We start from the raw sequence: 17,923 nt of genomic DNA on the forward strand, positions 1-17,923 counted from the left end.
AAAGTTTGAAAGTTATACATTACGTCATTAATATAAAGAACAAAACAGATAAAAACTTTTCACAAGAAAGTTTATAATATTTTTAATATAACGAGTATAACATATTATATATATAAATATCTTTTAATTTCATAAGCAGGACATATATTTTGAGCGCATATTAAATGTGTGTGTAAGATAATACAGTTATTAATTTTGTTAACATTAATTTACAGCTGACGGAAACTATTCCGAAGTTCGATACAAAAGATTTAAACCGAAACACACACCCATTAAACGTAAGTTTGTTTTGACTATAGTTTAATGGAATTCAGCACAACTACGTGTTAGAACTTTTTTTTACATTACTTGTATTTTGTTTTTCTAAATTAACACTAAAAACTAATAATTCTGTACAATTCAAGTTCTTCATTTTTTTTTGACTATTTTTATTTATTTAAAAACAATAAGATAAACTTTCAAATGTATTATGCTAACGGATAACACACGTCTAATCATTTTAGTTTAAATTTACTAGAATAAAATATATATTTATAGATGAAAATTTATGTTTTGTTAATATTACAATTTACTCTTACAGGAAAGTTGATGGATGACATGGTACAAAAAAGAATTGAAGAAACAAAATTAGATTTAAACCTTTAAGATACGAACAAATTTATTCTTCAGAAAGTTTGAAATAAATTTTCATTTTGTTTAGCCACCTTTTTTTATCTTTTAGTCTTCTTAGACTTTTAGGATTTTATCATTTTTGTTCAAGAATTTATAGAAACCTTCTGAAACGCAGTAATTAAAATACTTTTTTGTCCTTTACAAATATTTTACTTTATTTTAATTTTAAAGTACTTTCGAATGATTTAGTAACAACACTTTGTTAATATTTTTGTGATATTGATAACTATATCAATGAATTATTACATTCTACATATGTATGTTTATTGAACGATAAAAAAAGCCCTCAAAAAGTTTGGTATAAGGACCTGGTGTACAAAGGAACCTTTCGGTTATCGAATCGTACACCATACTTTGAATTATTGTTTTTAGATAAACTTTTCTATTTTTACTTGCTTTTTTAGCAGTATTTTTGTCTGTAGAAATAAAGTATACTTTAAAATGTTTGTTAATTTTTCATTATAGGTATAAAATAGTTTTATACACCTAAAACTAGATTTGTTTTTTAAAACAACATAATAATGAGCTCTTTTACTCGGGAAAATGCTTTGCTTCAAAACTATTTAAACACGAAAACTACTGCAAAAATGTTATGACCATCTACAGCTGTGTTCTAAAAGCAACTTTTTTTAAATTCATTTATCATAATTTAGTATAAAATAACTGAAGAAGAAAGTATAACATATAGCATATATTTTTTAATAATAAAGTTGAGATTAAAATTAACTAAAAAAAATAAAAGTTGTTTTCATTTGATAATTAGAAATTAATTTTTTTTTTAACGAAGCAAGATTATCAAACTTGTTATTAAGGTTTCAAAGTCCTGATCAACAATTAAATTAAAGCGCTATAAACAAAACCACTATGACTTTAAATACATATATGTTATATAACTATTAAGCTGCTCTGTTCTAAAGCAATAACTAATTAATTATTTTCTTTATTATATAAGTTTTATGTAGTTTAAGTCATGGTGGTTTTTTGTATGGCTCTGTCACTTAATTGTTGTTCAGGATTTTGAAAGCTCAATAACAAGTTTTATAATTGTGTTTTGATTTTTTTTAACTTTGATTTCAAAATTTTAACTCAAAAGCTTTCTAATTGTATCTAACTTTAATATTTTTATAATTTAGATTTAACAATTATAAACACTCAATAAAAAAATAATATACATTATACTAAGTTCCTGTGGCTTTTATTGCGTTTACTATTGTTTAATTTATTGACTCAATTATTAATGTTTGTTGTTTTGTTTTTATTCACAATAGCTAACATATTACCTTTTAAATTAAAGCATTCTAGTATTTACCAAACATAAAAAAATTTATCTAACCTTGTATTATAATTTAACTAGCTTGTTCTTATCTTTATATATGTTGTGACGTGATTATTCTACAGTTTTTTTAAACGATTAGTCACCAGTAAATATTTACAATTAGTACTTCCTTTAATTCACTTTTGTAGTTCATATTATAAATTGTTATTTTTCATTGTATTTTTACTTTTTTGATTTATACTTTAATAATGCAAATATTATATAGTTTTATAACAGTCGGATTTAACATTAAGTATTTTATATATTATCAACCATTATTAATCTATAAAAAATCTATAGAAATTATTTTTATTTAATGGACACCTGTATATACTTACTTTAGCTTCTTTTCGTTACTAACAGTACTTATTGTTTTACAGAGCTCCTTTGAAATAAGTTAATCCGTTAACACACAAAAACATGTGTAGTGTAATAAAAGAAGGATAATGTATAATTTTTTGTTATTATATATTCCAGTGAACTTTTTTCGCTAGGATCTTTTGTTAACAAACGCTTAAATTTATATTTTGAACATTTATTTTTTATTTGTTAACTAATTTTAATTTTGTAGATTTTAAGGGTGAAGAATATAGCATCTATCCACGACACTTTTTATGAAACATCTGAAAAACAATCTACAGAAAATACTTTAAAAGATTGTTCGCCGTACGATAGTTTAAAATAATAATCATAATTAAACATAAAATCTAATACATTAAATAACCATCTAAATTAGCGTTTCCCAACCTGGTCAAGGTCATCTCTGTTGCCGAATTTGGCTGAGCAACTAAAGAGTGGAAAAAGTGATTGTTAACTGGTAAAGGAGCGATATCGAGTGATCACTTTTTTTATTACTCTAAGGGGGCAATTATGAAAATATTTTCAGGGTCTTGGCGTGAAGGCGGAATTGCCAGAAATATCAAGTTTCGCAAACGTTTGTACAATACATACATGCTAAGTACGTGTTGCTTTTACCTGAAACTAATGCTTCAAGGAATTTGAATCACTAACGTATTATTAAGTTAATATTTTTAGTTTATATTTTTTGTAGAAACAGCTTGTAGTTTTAGATAAGTTAGACTAGTTGTAATCAAAAAAAAATATTAAAAATTTTTTATTCTAGTTGAACATCAGGTTCATTTAAGCATAACCCTACTACGAACGAAATGTACTAGTTAATATTAACATATCACCTATTAAGGAATCTTAAACTTTGTTCATGTTTGCTTGGTGTCTTAACGGTATTTATAACCTTGAGTTTACATAGTTTTTTAAACAATTGTATCGTATAAAAAAATTTAAAATTAACTCTTTTATTTAGATAAATTTAAGGTAATCGTAAATTACCTTTAAAACTAAAAAAACATGTTAAAATTAACTCCTTGTGCTTACTTTTGCAAAATAAAAATTGAAACAGGCTGTAGTATTATACATGTCAAATATGAGTAGGTATCAGATTTGCACGAGCAAAGAAAATTGCACAAGGGGACTAAATTGCACGAAGACACTTTTGCACCAGCAGACAATTTTGCACGGAGATATTTTTGCGCGGGTTGAGTTTGTTTTTTCTTTTTTTAGTTAACTTTTTTTATGTTATTTGTAGGTTTTTTTTTACTGTCACTGTTACTCCTAACCCTTACACTTGGTCAGTTTATTTTTTCTTTTCGTTTTTTAATTAGTTCATGTTAAGTTTTTTTTTTCGTTTTTTATGTAATTTTTTTCTGTGTCTTTTTACTCTCGTGCAAAAATAACCTTCCGTCAAAATTGTAACTCTAGCAAAATTAACCCTTAGTGCAAATTTGTCTTCGTGCAGAAGTATCTTCGTGCAAAATTGTACATTCGTGCAATTTTGTCAACGTGCAATTTACTTCTTTCATGCAATTTTCTCTCTGTGAAATTTTGACTCATTTCCGTCAGCATAGACACAAAAGTGTCATTTATTTTAGTCTTCGTTAAAACTAAATTACTAAAACAATTTACATGACTTGTCAAATGCATTTTCATAAATTCTTGAAGAGCGTTAAAACTAATGTGTTGTTAGTAAAGTAAAGATTACAAAACCTATCGATCACTAGCATTTAAAATAACGTGCTAATACCTTTGTAAAGGAGAAAAGAAAACTTGTGTTCCTTTCTAAAAACTACTTACTGACAGAAAATTTTTATATGAAATGTCATGTCATTATACTAAAACTTTTAGGGTAGAAATTACTAAAAATTTTTTTTTATAAGATATATAAATGTTTAAGTAGCAGAAAGAAACTTGGTGTTTATTAAAACACGTTTTGTTAAAATTAACTATTTCTTTTAAGTAAAAGTTTTTCTTAAAAATTTTTTGTTAGTTAGAAATTAACAATAAATTAAAAACAACTATTTTCACAACTAAATAGTTTCTTAACCCCAAAAAAAAAAAACGTAAATATGTAAATATTTTTAAACGTAAATATGCACAAGCACAGCTTACAAACAACAACTAAAAAAGTATTAAACACTTTACAGGGTATTGTTTTAATTGAAATAGTTGATGATTGTTGTAAAACTCTGCATAAAACGAGACAAGTCAAACATGCATGAAGGGACACATATGGAGGCACAATAACTTTTGCACAAAGAAACACTTTGCATTAAGAAACTTTTAGTCGTACGGTCACTTTTTCAATAAAAGTGTCTTCATCGAAAAGTGATCCATCGTGCATATTTGACACCTGACCAAATTAAACAAATATACTTATTATTCATTACAATAACTTGTTTCAAATCTCCTTCAAGCACGCTCAGTGATAGTTGATTGAGTAAATAAAACCGTACAAACATATATCTACTAAACCAGGTTTCCCTAAAAATTGGCAATATCACCCCTACCAGCATTTAAAAATATGCAATGAAGAAGAAAATGAGTAATTGACTACCAAATAGGGAAATAACAATTAATAGTTCTTTTTTAAATTCTGTTAAGAAGGCTTTAATGAAAATGTGTCTGTGAGGCTTTGTGCTCGAACATAATTGATTTCAGAATAACTTAAGTTCTGGTAAAAATCTTAGTTCTTATTTGATTTTATCAACGACATCCAACAGAAGAAACCGTATTTTTGGCTTATAATAAAAAATAAACTAAAATAATTTATGATATACTGAACTGTCGGCTAATAAAAATGTATAAAGTTGAATTTAAACGGTTTTAAAAATAATTGAAAATTTTTTTACAGTCTCTATGTTAATTTAAATTTTCTTAAAAATTTGTCCTAATATATTTCGTTCTTACGTCAGACTTTAATTTTACTTTTGTATAGTGTGTTAAGCCTTTTGTGTTTTTCTGTTATTTTATTTACTGACCATCCTGATAGGGATACTGGTGTATGAAGTTTTGTTTAACATAACAAACAAAAAAAATATTTTTATACTTATTATGTTTACAAACATATCTAAAAGGAAATAATATTTTTAAACACATTAGCTTACGATAACTTGTTATGCATTCCAATTGATTTAGTTTGGGTCTGCTCAAGTTTATTGAAAGACTATTTAAAACCTTTCGAACACTTTTTTAATTATCCACAAAAACTTAGGTTTATTTTACACTAACATAAACTTAATCACCTGAAATATAGTAAATTCTAAGATTTTTGTAAACACTAACCTTAACCGAAACGACATTGTTAATCAAAACTATTTTGTAGTTATATTAAAACTTAAGCTATAATGCATGAGTATGTTTTTTATTCTCATAAAACTTCAGCATATTTCATTAGAGTATATTATTTTTCCAAAAAGTTATATAAAAGATGTTTAACTTAAATAGCAAATATGATAGTTATTTGGGATAATAAAATATAAGTATGAGTTTTAAAAAAAGGACACGACTTTAAATAAATGTTTTTATTTTGCTAAAATTGTTAGACTTAATCACCTATAATCTATAGTTTTACATGGATTTTAACATTTGTGTGATTTCGTTCATCACCTTTTTAGATAATACGGAAACCATCTCGAAGTATTTTGAAACTTGAGCCATAATGGTTTGATAAAAAGTATCACTGGCTTCTTTGGCGGTTTCAAATTCATCGGAAAACTTGAATTCTTCTACAAACCTGGATCCTTGTTCAGCGATGGCTAAGGCAATTTTTGCCACTTCATCAACAACTTTAGCTGCTACTCGTTGAGAAATCTTGTATGCGTTAGAAGCTGCCTCCTTTGCTTCTTTGACGAACTTTACAACTTCTTTCTCACATTTTTTATAAATGTAAGAAGGCCCCTTTGCAACCATGGCTGAAACAAAGTTTTTCAAATATTGGAAACACTTTCCAATTACTTCAAATGCTTTTATGCAAGCATTAGAAAAAGCTTTCTTTAAAATTTCCAAATCTTCTTTGGGTTGTTGTACAGCATTTTTGTGTTTCAAATCGAGCTTTCTTTTAAACTTGGGAACATTTTTTAATTCTTTGTAAAATAAGTGTTCGACGTACTCGACAAAATTAAATGCTTGCTCGACGGCTTCCGCAAGGAAGTTCATTAAACTTTGGAAAACTTTTTCTATCAACTGCATGGCATCGAAATAAGCTTTGTTTAAACTGTCCAGTAGTTCTCTGCGCGTCGAAGCTAATTCATCAAAGCGTAAAGCGGCTTCCTTGGCAAAATTGTAAACGAAATCTTTAGCGCTCTCATACAAATCTACAGCTTTGCTGTTGAATTTTTGCAAATATCCTGAAATTGATTCAAACTGTTGAGCAAAACTGTTTCCATTCACATTTGGAACTTCACTTTGAGTGTTGCAGCAGCTGGCGAAAAATAAGGCTACTATTACCGATTTTATTACTTTCATACCAAGTTATATCGTTTTTTTTTACTTAAAAACCTGAAAATGTATAAAATAAGTTTTACATTATTGTAGATCGAATATAAAATGAGCACTTGTTATATATATTTGTTGTTAGTTTTTATCAGACCGTTAAATATTATTAAACTTTTAAAAGTAAAAAAAAAAACATGTAAGAAAAACAATTAAAACTACGTTTTTTTATGCACATAAATAATCAACAACTTTATATATAATTTTTGGAGGAACAGGTCTAAGTTGCACGACGACAAAATTGCACGAGGTTGCTATATTTCACGAGGGGACAAAATTGTACGATAACAAAACTGCACGAGTGCACAAAACTGCACGAATCCAAATTTGCACAAAGCCAAATTTGCACGAGGGCACACAATTGCACGAATGAACAAAATAGCACCAAGACAATTTTGCACCAAGGGTCAATTATTTCCACGAGACTAAAAAAAACAGAAAAAGTGTTAAAATAAATAAAAAACAGAAATAAATAAACTAAAAGACAATTAAATAAAAAAGGAATACAAAAGTTACTGACCGAGGGTAAGGGTCAGGGGCAGAGATGTTAAATCGCAGAGCACAAAATTCCCGCAGTAGAATAAAAAATAAAAAGCATGGCAATAGAATTAAAATTTCTTATGAAAGCAAAAGCTGTATTTTACAAGTTGAGAACATAAAAGTTTCATATATTCAATTACACCAACATATTTAAAAGCATATAGTTTTTATATGTATGAATGCCTTAAATGTAAGTTTATGTTTTTTATTTTTATAAGGTTAATTTTATTCACTTTATTGTTAATTTAATCATAACTACCTTTTAACTTTGTAGTAGTAGGTAATGTTTGGTTAGAAAAATTAAAGAAAAGCATCTTCCACTTATTTAAGTGGTTAATAAACTAAAAACATTGTAGCTTTGGAACTAATCTATGTTAAATTAATTTATTATTTGATTTTTTTTTCCAAAAATTAGATGCAATAGACAAATTATTTTTTCTTATATCCTACTTTTATCAAATTATTTGAATTTTTAAACTTAAAAATAAAGTTTGATTATTATAATTTTTTAAGATTCATTAAAAATTATTTTATTAAGACATAGATTTCACTTAAAAGTAATTTGAATATAATTTATTATTTTTGTTTACAAACCTGAAACTACTATTTGCTTAGATTAAATCTATTTAAAATTTTTAATGTGACAAATTTATTGAGTCTTTTTTTATTATAATTAGGTAGTTTATCTAAAAAAAATATTATTCTTGAAAGTTTTAGTGTACAACTCAAGGTTTTTAAAACTAGTTTTGTAAATTAAGCAGAGTTGAAACAAGGTCAGGAAAAGTCAAAAAACTCAGGAAAAGCAGAAAAAAAAGATAAATAACAAGAATAGTAAGGTTTTTTTTTTAAACAGTCAGGAAGTTTGACTAAATATTAAAAAATACCAGATTTTGTCAGTTTAAATTCACTGAATTCCTTATATTCAAAAACAAGTCTTTGAATGGTGAAAAATTAATTTAAATTCTTCAAAGTGTGATTAAAATTGAAAAAATTTCCAAGAATTTTACAAAATTACTTAATGCCTTCATCTGGTAAAATTAAATGAATATCCTTTACAAAACTGCAAAATGTTTCTATTAAAATTTTTTTAAACTATCCTAATAGAACAAACAGTTTTTGTAAGCAGCTTGATAATCTGTAGCATTTTTTAGTAAAACAATGATAATACACATAAGTTTGTTTATCTAGCATATGTTAGAATTGAATTGTTTTTTGTTTAAGTAAATAAATAATTTCATTCTAATTAAACACTAGGTTTAGTGTTTTGGGTAATAAGTTTATGTTTATAATTTACCTCATTATAATTTTTACAAAATTGTTTAAATTTTTAAAATAAATTATAAAAGAGGTGAACTTCATGGTTAAGTTTAATTATTTATAGTTTATTGTAGAATAGTTGTTTTTTAATATTTTTTACATAAATAAGGGTAAAATATTTACTACTAATTTTATAAATATTGATAAACTGAAATATAAAATTGAAGGCTTTATTAATTCCAAGTGTTTGAATATGTATTATATTATTTGTTTAAATTGATAATTTGATTTAGAAAAGTCAGGAAAATTGTAATAAAAAGTCAGGAAATTGTTTAAAGAGTGGATAATAACTATAGGGTTGCTATTTTACCTAGAAATTAAAAATTCTGTACTTTGACAATTAAGGCAATTAAAACCTTAGCAAAGCTGAAATTAGATATAATTTAAAAAAAACCTACATTTGTTAACAATAAACCTAAAAAACCTGAAATTCTTAACAAGTTTACATAGTTCGGTAATAAAATTTAACTTGATTCAAAAATCTATCATATAAATAAGTTTTTTTTTTATCAGCAAAAAAAACTTTTTTTCATAAAACGCATTTCAATAAACTTAAGTATTTTTCAATGGCTTATGCTATCAGGGTTGCCACTTTACCTGGAAATCTGTTTTTACCTGGAAACCTGATACTTAACAACTAAGGCAAAAAAAACCTGGAATTTGAGAAATTTTTAACCAAAGACTTAGAAAAACATTCAGTTTTTAACAATTTCAGCATGTTAAGTAATACAATTTTAACTTGACACATAAAAAACTATCATATAAATAAGATTTCAATTAAATTTTTTTAGTTATAATACACATTTTAATTAACTTTATAGTACATATACAATGTTTTTTTATTATTTAACACAGTTTTTTATATTAGACATAACTTTAAACTGAAAATAAACCAAAATACATGTAATTTTAAAAGCCTTGAGGAAAAATTTATAAACATGAGTGGCAATCTTGTACTATTCCAAACAGTTTATTACAATAAATTTAACTTTAAATTAAAGCTAGACTCTAAAATGTGTATTTTTGAAGATTTTTTGAAATCATGTAAAAAATTTAAATAAAAATCAGGTGGCTATTCTCAGGGTTGCCACATAGTCAGGAAAATTCAGGAAATCAGGAAAAACTAAGAAAAATGACAAAAGTCAGGAAAATTTAGGTCAAAATGGGGGATTTTTGAAAAAATTCAGGAAAAAGTCAGGAAAAAAATTTATAAAAACCTCAGATATTGTCAGTTCAAATTTATTTATTTCCTTTTGTTTCAAAGCCTTCGATTAGTGAAAAATTAATTAAAAATTCTTTAAAGTCAGACTAAAATTGCAAAATTTTCCTTAAATTTTACAAAATTACTTAATTTTCAATGCCTTTTTTAGTAAAATTATAGTAAAAAGTCAGAAAAATCTTGAAAAAAGTCAGGAAAACTTTTGTAAAATGTCAGGAAAAAGTCAGGAAAAGTCAGGAAAAATTTCTCAGCTTGACTTGTGGCAACCATGCTATTTTGTAGTAGTTAAGGTAAGTCTCTAATGGTTTTTTTTTTCTTGGATTTACAAATAGTTATTAAGTTACACACTAAACACATTACTTTAGCAGTTACATTTTCGTAGGTAACAACCGTTGAAAATATTTTAGATGAAACTCCAGACCAAGAAGATTTACCAACTTTAGATTTTCCACCACCTAAAAAGATGAGGTACCAGAAATCTTGGGAATCTGTTTATGAGTTAAAAGGTTTTTTATCTCTAACAATTTGTAGTATTTAAGAATACACATTTGAGTATTTCAATTTTGAATTCAACAACAATTTTTTTTTAATACTGAGCTTTTTTATTAAATATTATAAAGGAAAGTTCTCATGTTTTTATAGAATTAAATTAATTTTTCCATTGTAATTTTTGAAAAAAAAATAATTTTTAAATAGTTTTTAAAGTATTTTTTGTAATTTTATTTCAATAATGCACAAAAAATTTTATCATCTAAAGTCAAAAATTCTAATTCACTTTTTACCTAAAAATTAACATTTTGTTTTAATAATTTAATAATTAACAATACTTTAGCATGACATTTTTTTTACTTTAGTACTAACCTTTGACTACTTTATTTAAATAAATATACTTAAAATACATTTTATAATAACAACACACAAATTAAACTGTTAATTTTATTATAAAATTAAAACCAAAATTTGTTAGTATAAAACAAAGTTCGCTTCATAGACAAAAATTGAATTTCTAATTTTATTATTTAAGTAAAATGGTTCATAGAGGCCATAAGGCGGTGAGATGGGCAAATTATTTATTTACAACAATTTTTTGGTTTTACACCTTACAAATTATCATGATTTTTGTTTGTTAAACAAAAAAAAAATTTTTAATTTTTGTCATAAAACACATTTATTTGAATATTAAAAACATTTTTCTGACAAATGGTTTGTGGTAATATCAAGAATTCTTTATAAAATTTTTTAGTATATTGCTTTCAAATACAAAAAGAAAATTTTTATTTACTATTTTATAAATGCTAAGAAGATAAGCTTTGACTGATTTAATTACTAGACAGATCTACTTAGTTTTTTTATTTCAAAAAAGAATTATTTCACTGCATTGATTAAATTTATATATAAATTTTTGATAAAAGTTGTGATATAAATAACAATTTTATTATAAGCAAATTTATTATCCCATTTGTAAGCTTAGATTTATAAGATAGATTTAACTAAAGCTTTTATTAATTGAGAATAAATAAATTAAAATAAAATTGTTATTCATTGATCTTGTAGTGAAACAAAACTTTAAAAAGCACGTTTTAAAAGTAAATACATACTTAATTAGCTCAAGTTGAACTGTGATGCTTACATCAGGCTAGCCACTTTACCTGGAAGCCTATAATTTGTCAAATTAACCCAAAAAAAAAAACCAGGAATGTTTGTATTTTTGAAAAAAAATCGGAAAAACTTCAAATTAAAATAAAACCTGGAAATTTTAACATTTTAAGCATTTTCAGTAGTTAAATTTTCGATTTGGCACAAAAATTTATAATATAAATAATATTTTTTTTCTTCATCTAAAAATTTTTTATCTACCAACACATTTATTGTAAGTTTAAAGTATCTTTTTAATGTTGTCATACTATTTAACACAGTATCTTACTTTGAACCTAATTTTCGACCAAATAAAGATTAAAATTGTGAACTTTTAAAATTCTGTAAGAATTTTGGAATACTTTGAAAAAAATTTGAAAATACAAGGCAACACTATTACATCTATTAAACTGTTTAGTTTATTGTGAAACGTTTTTGTTAAATCATTAAAATCTCATTTGTTCACTTATTAATAAAATAAATATTAGATACACAACTTATTTATAAACAAATATAAATAGTGTTTAATGTTTTATTAGTTATATCTGTTATGTCAACTATGTGTAATGCTGTTTTACTTATTAGATTGGATTGCTCCAACAAATTGTGAAACTAAAGCTTATTGCAAGTGGTGCAATGTAGAACTACAAGCAAAAAAGAGCAACTTAAAAGTTCATTCTTATTCTGACCGACATAAACGCGCATCTCCAGTCACAAATAACCACAACTCAATAAATCAGTTTAGGATGGAAAAATCTTTTAAACAGCAATTCAACAATTTCCTTAAAGAAAACGTACGCCAGACAGAAGTCCGGTTAGCATTGCAACAAGCTCTTCACGGGAACTTGCTAGCAGGCGAACACCAGATAGATGTCATGAAGACACTTGGGACAGCTCACGAATCAGCAACGCTTGAAAGGAGGAAAGCAAAAATGATTCTGTGCAATACTCTCGCACCAATTTGCAGAAGACTAATCATAACTGATTTTATGGTGAAGCATTGTTCTTTCTATCTGGATGAGAGTACAGATACTGCTGGACAAAGTTTTCTAGGTAAGAAAATTACTTTTAAGCTTTGTTAATTTAATTAAGTTTAAATTTGTTATTAATTTACATACATTCTGTTGAATATAAAAATATTTTAATACAAAAAGCTTATTAAATTTAAATTTCAAACATGAAATAAGCTTTAAACACATTGTTCTTTGTTTTATTTTTTTAATATAGATTAATTCTTGTAACACGTTAGCTGTAAAAGAAAATATTTTGTTATGCAATGAGTTGGACATTGTTAGATTACTCAGATGTAAGTAGGTTTAATGACAGTTAAAGGAAAAAGTTTTTATTTTACAGAATTTAATAGGTTAATAAATTAAAATTTACATAAAATTAAAGTTAGAATTACTATGATTTTTTTTAATAATTATACAGTAAACTCGTTCTAGTAAACTAAGTCAGTTTCATTTCTAACATATATTTGATTTTTGTGTTGACTTTTATTTAATAGTTTAAGAAATATGTCAAAATATTGTTGATTTTATTTTTCTAATAAGGAGAATGATTTAATTATTATAATATTTATTAAACAGCAAAAATTTTAATTAATAAAGAAAATAATGAATAAATTAGCAATTTGTTGCTTTAACGAGCAGGGTTGCTACTTCACCTAGAAACCAGGAAAAACATGGAGTTAAAATTTTAGGCATAAAAATACCTGGAATTTTGTACATAAATCTTTAAAAGACGTTGAAAAACCTGATATTTTTAATAATTTTTACTTGTATAGTAATAAAATTTGGATTTGAATAGAAAATTATACTCTATTTTTCAAAGTTTTTTGTCATCATCAATTTTTTTTTATTAATGAACCATTTATAAAGCAGCTTTAGTGTACCTTTTCCATGTTTTTATACTCTTTAATACAGTTTTAACATTAAACTTAACTATTAACTTTAAACAGACCTTAATATGTGTAATTTTAAAAACGTGGAAGAAATTTAGAAAACCTGGAAAAAATTTTAAAAATACCGAGTGGTTAACCGGAAGCAGTTTATGTTCAAATGATTATAACAGTTTTCCTTTTATATACAGCGGTTGTAATTACAATTAAAGCTATACTTTCTTAAACTTTTGTTCTACTACCTTCAGTTGTTTAACTAGAACAAAGTGGTAGTCCTTTAATTTCACAGATTTTATGTACTTAAAAGTTCGACTATATTTGGTATTTTTTAACTTTCTTAGATATCTATTTAAAAAAGCATGAGTAGTAGTTACCAACAGATAATTTTAAAACATTTATATTTTTTTTATTCCAAAGTATACAGATTATAAGTTCTTTTCATTCAAAATTTTACAGTTATTAAACTTATAACAAAAAAATAAAAAGCTTTATGTTTGAATCACAGGTGTTAGTATTTGTTATCTAAGCAAAATAAAGAAAACTTCAGTATCTACATTTTTACACCTCGAAGACCTTGGAAGAGACAAATCAGCGTTATCTATTGCTAACGCATTCAAAAGAGTCTTAAAGATGTATAATGTTCAGTTAAAAAATGTAGTTTCAATATGTAAGTATATATGAACTGTTACTGTTTTTTTCATTTTTGTATTCTAGTTATGTATTTATTAAATATGTACTACTAACGTGTTTTTAATTTTAAATTTAGATATTAATAGTAAGTTAATTTTTGTCTATTTCAGCTATTCTCTGTGTATTCTTGCTAACTTTTATAAACTAGTTTTAATATCTTACAATGATCTATCTTTATTAATAGACTTAATTTGATTTTATTCAACTGTTTAAGAAAAGTATAAATTTAAGCACAAACTGGTCTTATAATTTAAGAAAAATATTTTTTTTTTTTTTTAACTTAGTAAATATATTTTCAGGTACAGACGGAGCTGCTTCCATGACAGGAGTTAAGAATGGAGTAGGACAAATTCTGAAAAAAGATAATCCCAGGCTTATAACAATATACTGTACAAATCATGCTTTGCAAAATGCATGTTCAAATGCAACCAAAGCTACAATACCTAATGAAGTAAGTATTAAAACTATTTTATATAAATTATTAATTCAATTGTTGAATGAGAATTTTAGTAAGCTGCATTTATTCAAGTTACAAAGTTGTTTTTTTATATTTATTTATGATAATTTATTTTATCTTATATTTATTTTTAGTATTAAAAAAAACCATTGTTGTTGAATAAAAGTGTGTATACTTTTAAATTAAATAAGGTTGAGGAGCTTATTAAGAAAACGTTCAACTACTTCAAGTTATCTAACACAAGAAGAAGTGACTTTGAAAATTTAGGTGTGTGTATGACGGGTGAAATTCCGTTAAAATTTAAAGCCTTAAGCAAAACTAGATGGATATCACACTTTCCATGCATTGAAAGAATTTTATTGAATTGGGAAGTACTCAAAGCTTTTTTTAATGAAGTAAGTATTAAACTATTACTATAAACTTCAAGACACTTTAATAATTAGAAAAATTATTAGTATAAAACTTAAAACAATCCTGTTTTAAATTATTTAGCATTTTTACAATTATATTTTTACAAATATCTATAAATTTAAAATTCAATATGCCCTGAAACTTAGTAATCATATGTTTACTAAGGTAACATTTTATTAAATCAAATATATAATCAGAAGATATATAAGAATATATATCTTTTTAAACAAAACTTTCTTTGTTAATGAGCCTTGTTTTATAAGTATTAGTGTTTATTAACTATAATGATGTTTGTTATCGAAATTTTTATTCTTACCTATAACATTTGTTTGTATATTAGCCAGAAAGAAGAAGAAACGATTTACATGCTGAAAGTATTCGAAAAATGCTAAATAGCAATAGATTAAATTTTGTTTTTAAATTTATGGGCAAAATTTTAGAGAAAGTTAGTTTCTAAGACCTATTATCTGCTTAATAATGAATTAACACCCTAAGCACTATAACATAACTAATTTCAATCATTCTAATTTGATTTTAAATGTTTATTTTTAACTACTTATTTTGTAGTCATGTCAAGTTTAGCTGTAAGTATTAAATGTAAAGCAAGACTAAATTTTTACAGTGTAATAATTAATTATTTTTATTCATCAGGTAATATATGTTAATATTCTTTTACAAAAAAGTAAAGTAGAACCTTTTAAGTTTGGATTAGCAATAACAAAACTTATACAGCATCTAAAAGACCTCATTTACCAACCAAATTCAAGTAAGCTTAATTTAGATCACAAGGCAACTAAGAATAATTTTTAATTTTAGGCTATTAATAATAAAGTTTCGTTTGATTTTATATCTACAACATTTTGGCGTAAATAAACATTATTTTTTAATTAGTAACGCAAACAAACGAACAATAACGTTCTTATAACAAAACATTACTAACATTTTGTTAAAGGTTTAGTAGATTTAAATTTAGATTGGATTTTATACAGAGTAAACGATATAAGTAATTATTATCAATATTTTATTCTTTTACCAAATTAATTGTTAAATTATTATTTTACTATATAAACTAAGTTGTAGTTACTAAAATTTACATTTTTTTGTAGCTAACCTTTTGGAAGAACCTATTTTTCATGTAGAAGTAAACGAAGTTTATGCAAATTTATCCATTAGTAAGAAGGCAGAGGTTAAACTAATTAAAATTCACGTTGTTTAGTCAATTGGGTTTATTAACAACTAAACTTAATTGATTTTTTTTAAATAGGAATTGTTTAATGAGAATAATTTCTGAAATTGTTTTTACTTTACTTGAAAAAATTTTAAGTCAAAATACAAGTTATTATAATAACTGTGTTTTTTTTTTACATAATCGTTTTTTTTTTTCAGTAAATTCTCATACTTTACTTAAGTAATTTACTTAATGTTGTGTATTACACGTGAAAAAATTTCTGTTAATGACACGCTACGGTTCTAATCTGTAACTAATTTTCCTATAATTCCAACATTTTTATAATTAATTGTTTTAATACAGGTAAAAAATATTTTTCAAAGTTTTGTTGTAGTGTTTATAATTGAATTGGAAAAAAGAATGCTGCAAAATCTTGAATTTATGGCTCAGTATGAAGTTGTAAACGATGTTAGTTGGTATTAAATATATCTTCAAAAAATAAAATAACTTATTTAAATATCATTAAAACTTATAATTTTTTAAAGGCCTTAAATAGACGGATGCCGGATATTGAGAAGTTTTTAGAACATCCAAAAATTAAAAAATTGTTTGAAGGAAACCACAGAGATACTATCTCATTTCAATACAAAAGTTTGCATGGACGTCATCAAACAAGTATCGGTTAGCTAAAGGAAAATAACAATAGTAACCTACTTCTTAAATATAAATTAAAATTTTCAGTGTTAATGTTAAACAAGTTTTGTAATTTAGTAAACATTGTAAATCTACCGAAAACTAAGTTCTGATAAAATAAAAACATGATTTATTATTGTAAGAGTACACTTACAATTGATTATGTACATAAAAAGTTATCAGTTTATTCTTAACAGATAAATCAACAAACGTTAACTTTTGGAGCAGTGTTCGCGTTGAATACCAAGAACTTAAGGAGTTAATGATGAAACTACAAACGATACCTTTTAGTAACGCGCAAATCGATTGAGACTTTTCCTTGATGAATATCTCGAAAAACAATAGACAATCTAATATGGGCCATATTTTGTTAAACTCCTTAATGATTATTAGGTAAGTAAAAATTTAATGTATTTGGATTTATGTCTTTTTATTTTAAACTATTTATTTCATAGAAATGAAATTTTAATGTGTTATTTAAACTGTAAAGTTTTTAATCATTATTTAGATTATTTAATTTTAGTTAAAGTTGGGTATGCAACTCGATGACCGAGAGGTCTTTTTGTGTACCCGGATCCTTGAAACAAGAAATTTTTGAATTTTGTTTTGTTATTATTCAACAAACCTTATCATTTTGATTTTTACTTTTAAAAAACATATTTTATTATAGGAGACATAAAGGCCCTATTAATAACTTGTTTTTTTTAATGTAATCCAATTAAATTAATATTTTGTATTACAACGATTTGTTTTATATAATTTTTTTTCTTTTATTTTAAATATAAGGGAAGAATAAATGCATAATAAGAATTGAAACATTTTTTTGCTAAATTTATCGGTATATTATCAGTAAAATTCAATAATATATATCACTAGTAAAAGTTACTAGAACTTTTTTAACAAATTTTAGTTTAGGTAGTTTTTTAAATTTTTTATTCTAATTAAAACTATTTGTACAAGGTTAAAAAGCTTGGCGTTTGCTTATTATTTAAATACTATATAGGTTGTTGTCTTTTTAGATAAAGTAAAGTATAGTGTTAATCTGTTTGTTGAATATTTTT

General features: G+C 24.7%; 1 protein-coding gene and 2 long non-coding RNA genes across 3 annotated transcripts; all 3 read left to right on the top strand.

Annotated features, from left to right (window-relative positions):
• Positions 1 to 9,821: 9,821 nt before the first annotated feature.
• LOC145834433 (uncharacterized) lies at positions 9,822 to 14,456 on the top strand. The gene is made up of 4 exons (XM_082941864.1): positions 9,822 to 9,830; positions 10,291 to 10,414; positions 12,129 to 12,535; positions 14,433 to 14,456. The coding sequence occupies exons 1-4, from the start codon at positions 9,822 to 9,824 to the stop codon at positions 14,454 to 14,456; spliced, it is 564 nt and encodes a 187-aa protein (XP_082797990.1).
• Positions 14,457 to 14,553: 97 nt separating this feature from the next.
• On the top strand, positions 14,554 to 15,431 carry LOC145849135 (uncharacterized). The gene is made up of 3 exons (XR_014372323.1): positions 14,554 to 14,584; positions 14,782 to 14,985; positions 15,342 to 15,431. It is a non-coding gene; the product is annotated as an uncharacterized LOC145849135 (long non-coding RNA).
• Positions 15,432 to 16,137: 706 nt separating this feature from the next.
• On the top strand, positions 16,138 to 16,797 carry LOC145846712 (uncharacterized). Its single transcript, XR_014370852.1, has 3 exons — positions 16,138 to 16,187; positions 16,533 to 16,637; positions 16,715 to 16,797. It is a non-coding gene; the product is annotated as an uncharacterized LOC145846712 (long non-coding RNA).
• Positions 16,798 to 17,923: the final 1,126 nt, after the last annotated feature.

This window comes from Thalia democratica, chromosome 1 (assembly GCF_965202585.1).
Source record: "Thalia democratica chromosome 1, ktThaDemo2.hap1.1, whole genome shotgun sequence".
Classification (NCBI taxonomy): Eukaryota; Metazoa; Chordata; class Thaliacea; order Salpida; family Salpidae; genus Thalia; species Thalia democratica.

Bases quoted from the DNA above. Each gene is read 5' to 3' on its own strand.
- LOC145834433 (XM_082941864.1), top strand. The intron at 10,415-12,128 runs GTTTTTTATCTC...TTTACTTATTAG, and splicing joins ATCTGTTTATGAGTTAAAAG to ATTGGATTGCTCCAACAAAT. The intron at 12,536-14,432 runs GTGAAGCATTGT...ATATATTTTCAG, and splicing joins TAATCATAACTGATTTTATG to GTACAGACGGAGCTGCTTCC.